The sequence below is a fragment of the Anomaloglossus baeobatrachus genome, chromosome 6, assembly GCF_048569485.1.
Source record: "Anomaloglossus baeobatrachus isolate aAnoBae1 chromosome 6, aAnoBae1.hap1, whole genome shotgun sequence".
In the NCBI taxonomy this organism is placed as follows: Eukaryota; Metazoa; Chordata; class Amphibia; order Anura; family Aromobatidae; genus Anomaloglossus; species Anomaloglossus baeobatrachus.
Genome location: NC_134358.1, coordinates 327,875,852 through 327,879,815, shown reverse-complemented (window position 1 = coordinate 327,879,815; position 3,964 = coordinate 327,875,852). Strand labels below are relative to the sequence as shown.

The 3,964-nt window shown below is 44.7% G+C and overlaps 1 protein-coding gene across 1 annotated transcript; it reads left to right on the top strand.

The window, feature by feature from the left end:
- Positions 1 to 486: 486 nt before the first annotated feature.
- LOC142243916 (uncharacterized) lies at positions 487 to 2,003 on the top strand. The gene is made up of 3 exons (XM_075316112.1): positions 487 to 601; positions 682 to 838; positions 968 to 2,003. Exons 1-3 carry the CDS (start codon positions 487 to 489, stop codon positions 2,001 to 2,003), a joined length of 1,308 nt encoding a protein of 435 aa, XP_075172227.1.
- Positions 2,004 to 3,964: the final 1,961 nt, after the last annotated feature.

Here is a 3,964-nt window from a genome sequence, read left to right as displayed (position 1 = left end):
ATACACTGAAATGTGATAATAGTTTGATTCACAGAGTTACTTACACTATTACAGCAGAAACCAAGCTAGGATTTAGCTGTTTTTTGGCTGCTAGAACCGTTCTCGAACGTTTCTAGAACTATCGAGCTTTTGCAAAAAGCTCGAGTTCTAGTTCGATCTAGAACATGCCCCAAAATCACTCGAGCCGCGAACTGGAGAACCACGAACCACGAACCGCGCTCAACTCTACTCACGATAGAGCTCCCCCAAGACCGTCCCAGGGTCGTCGTCGAGGTGGCGGTGGTCTTAGTGTAAGTTTTTTTGTTTATTTTTTTTTTTTTTCATGTCTGTGTGAATTTAGGTATAATTTTTTTTTTTTTTTAATTTCTTTTTTGTTTCTTTGAACAGGCATCACAGCGTGCTCCCGATTCTGACGGTGAGGAGGCCGGATTTATCAACATCGACCTCCTCATCGATGAAGTTAGAGAGAGGGAGCCGCTGTGGAACATGGCTGACCGCCGCCACGCTGATTCGATCGTAACCCGTCGACTCTGGGACGAGGTATGCCATGCAGCGGTAGAAGGTTGGGGGGAGCTCAATTCTCGTGGCCAGAAGAAACAGCGTAAGTATTCACAGTTCAGTAGGTTATGCTGCAGGATGTAATGTGTTGTATACTAACCACTTTGTGCTTTCCACTTTCAGGTGACAAACTTCAGAAGCGGTGGCGGTCTATCAGGGATCGCTTCAAAAAGGAGTTGAATCAAGAGATGCAGGCCCCGAGTGGATCCGGAGGACGCAGATCGAAGTACCGTTACTTTAGAGCGTTGTCGTTCCTCCGGACAACTATGGTGTGCAGAAGGTAAATATTCCACACAATATGTACAAAGTATAATATTTTATGTCTGTTTTTTTTTGCCTTTTTTTTTTATTCAGTGGCACTGTATAGCAATTAAATTAATTATTGTTTTGTTTTTCCTCTTTTTACCAGCACCGTCTGCAGCACTCAGGAGCCTGCATCGAACCCGACAGGAGCGATCCCTGAACAGTCCGCCACTGGGGAACACAGGCACAGACCCCACCCATCTGAACCTTCCCTTCCATCGACATCTGTCCCATCCACCTGCGCTGGAGCTTCACGTGAGACTTCATTACCTGAAGCTGCTGGTGATGAGATAGCTTTTCCCCTACCCCACCCCTCTGACACTGCTGCCCTCAGTAGAACACCTTTGGGTTCTGGGCGTCAGCGTCATAGGGGTCAGGAAAAGAGCTATGCGCCCGAGTTCTTGCATTTAAATGCAGCCTTCCAGAACGCCATTCAATTATTAGCCGAACAAAATCGTTCATCTTTTAGCTTCATAAATGCCAATATGGAAAAAAATACACACGAATTGTGCACGCGTCTGGACAGGCTGCATTTAGATGCAAGTAAATCACCCAATCATTGTTTTTTTCAAGCCGTACTAGAGCGCATGGAAAAGCTATCTCCTGACCAGCAGATGCATGTAATGCAAGCCACACGGCAGGCTCTGGCGCAGGTTTCCTCCCAACCACCTCCACCCACCCCTCCTCCAGCACCTGCCCCCCCTCCAGCCATTGTCCCTACTCCCCCTGCTGCCCAGTACCAGCCTGCTGCCCAGTACCAGCCTGCTGCCCAGTACCAGCCTGCAGCCCAGTACCAGCCTGCGGCCCAGTACCAGCTCCCAACCACATCTGCCCCTACACTTCCTTCCCACTACCACATCTCGCCTTCCACACCCATCATGACCCCAACTCAAGCCACTAATTCACCCGCCACCTCTTCTGTCTCCCAATCCCTCCACTCCACCCCTCAATCCTTACCAAATCCCATCCCATCTCCTGGTTTCCCTCTTGGTTTCTCAACCACACCTTCACCTTCTGTTACTTCCCCACCACCACCACCAACACCACTTTCCACCCTCAATACTCCAACTGTGCGTGTGTTCCCACCTGTCAGCCCCTCCAGTACTATCTCCACCCCAAGCCCAAGATATACCAATTTATAATTTATTTATGTAATAAAAATAAAAGTTTTTTGTTGAAAAGTATTTATTTGTTCTTGTTTTTTTTGGGGGGTAATATTATTTTGCAAGTTAAGTTAATAATCAAGGTAATACAAAAACATAACATGTTGTAATTTGACGGTGTAAAAATTACAAATTTTTAAAGCGAGTGAAAGATTAAAATTAACAAGGTTAACCAGATATTTTTTAATTTATTTTTAACTATGTTTATTTGTTATAAAACTAAACAAAAATCTTATACCATTTGATCTTGCCAATCTACTCTACCTTCTGGGGACACAAAATAGTCAGCATATTTGTCACGTATTGTTGAACAGGCAACACTACTCCTAAATCCAGGACTGGTGTAGTCAGTCAAAGAGGTGGATTCCAAACTCTGGTCATCCAAGGACAAAGGTTCCTTTGTTAAAACAAAATTGTGCAGTACCACACATGCTTTCACTATTTCATCAACAGTTTCAATGTTTAAATTAATGGCTGTTAACAACACTCGCCATTTGCTGGTTAGTATCCCAAAGGAGCATTCCACCATTCTTCTGGCTCTGGATAATCTGTAATTATATATTTTTTGTGTTTGCGTCAATCCACGGCTTGCATATGGCTTCAACAGATGTTGGGAGAGTTGAAAGGCTTCGTCGGCCACAAAAACAAAGGGCATTGGGGGCTCACATGTGTCAGGAAGAGGTCTTGCAGGAGGGAAATCAAAAGTATTCCCATAGATTCGCCGCCCCATTGGGGACATTTTAAAGACCTGCGAGTCATTGGATCTCCCATATGCGCCAATGTCCACTGAGATAAATTTGTAGTCCGCATCCGTTATTGCCATTAGGACAATTGAGAAATACTTTTTATAATTGTAGTATTCTGACCCCGAAGCAGCAGGTTTCACAATTCTTATATGTTTGCCGTCCACTGAGCCAAGGCAATTTGGAAACTGACAAATGTTATAGTATTGTTCAGCAATTGCAAGCCATCTGTCCCTGGTGGGCTGGGGGATGAAATCCTCATGGAGGCAATCCCACAAGGCTTGGCAAGTGTCTCTAATGATTCCCGAGATGGTGGAAATTCCTAGTCGAAACTGGTAGTGGAGGGACGAAAGCGACTCTCCAGTTGCAAGGAATCTGTAAAGGAAAGACAATAATTATAAAAAAATAATAGCAAACACATTACAGTTAAAAGTCAATTTACAGGAGGATACAGTTCGAAAAAAAAAAAACTTACCTAAGCGTAACCAGCAAACGCTCCTCGGGTGTTATAGAGAAACGGCAGAAGGTGTCCGTTTTACGGATGTTGTCCGCAACAAGGCCAAGGAGGACGTCAAAATTATTCACTGCCATCCGGACATAGCTTGTGAATTTTTCATGGTTTCCACGGAGCTCCAGGTATAGGGTTGAAAACACCCCACGTGTCAGTCTCTGGGCAGTCAGGGGATGGATCCAAAAGCGTCGATGTCGCTGACGCCTCAGTCGCTGTCGCTCCTTTTCTCTGACGATGATAGCCAAGCGATTTGCCTCAAATATAAAATCTGCAGTGATCTTTGTGTAATTTGCAAGAATAGCATCCATGGTTTCTGCTTGTCTCTGTCTTCATTCTGTAATATATGCTTCAAAATACTGTATATATACTATATTTTCCCAATAGCCAATCAGAATACGGAACTCGTTAATTGTTTGTTTAGTGTTTTAAAAACGGATCCGTCAAAAAACGGACATAACGGATGCAAAACGGATGCAAACCGGACACACCGGATCCGTTTTTTTCCGGATCCGTTCACAACGGATCCGCTTAAAACCGGATCCGGTGGGTCCGGTTTGCTCCGGTTTGCACAACAAAACCGGAAACGTTGGATACGGCAAAAAAAAGGACTGTACCTGAATACAGAAAACTGATGTGTGAAAGTAGCCTGACCCGGCATCTCAGGCTGTTCACCAATGACAGATGCT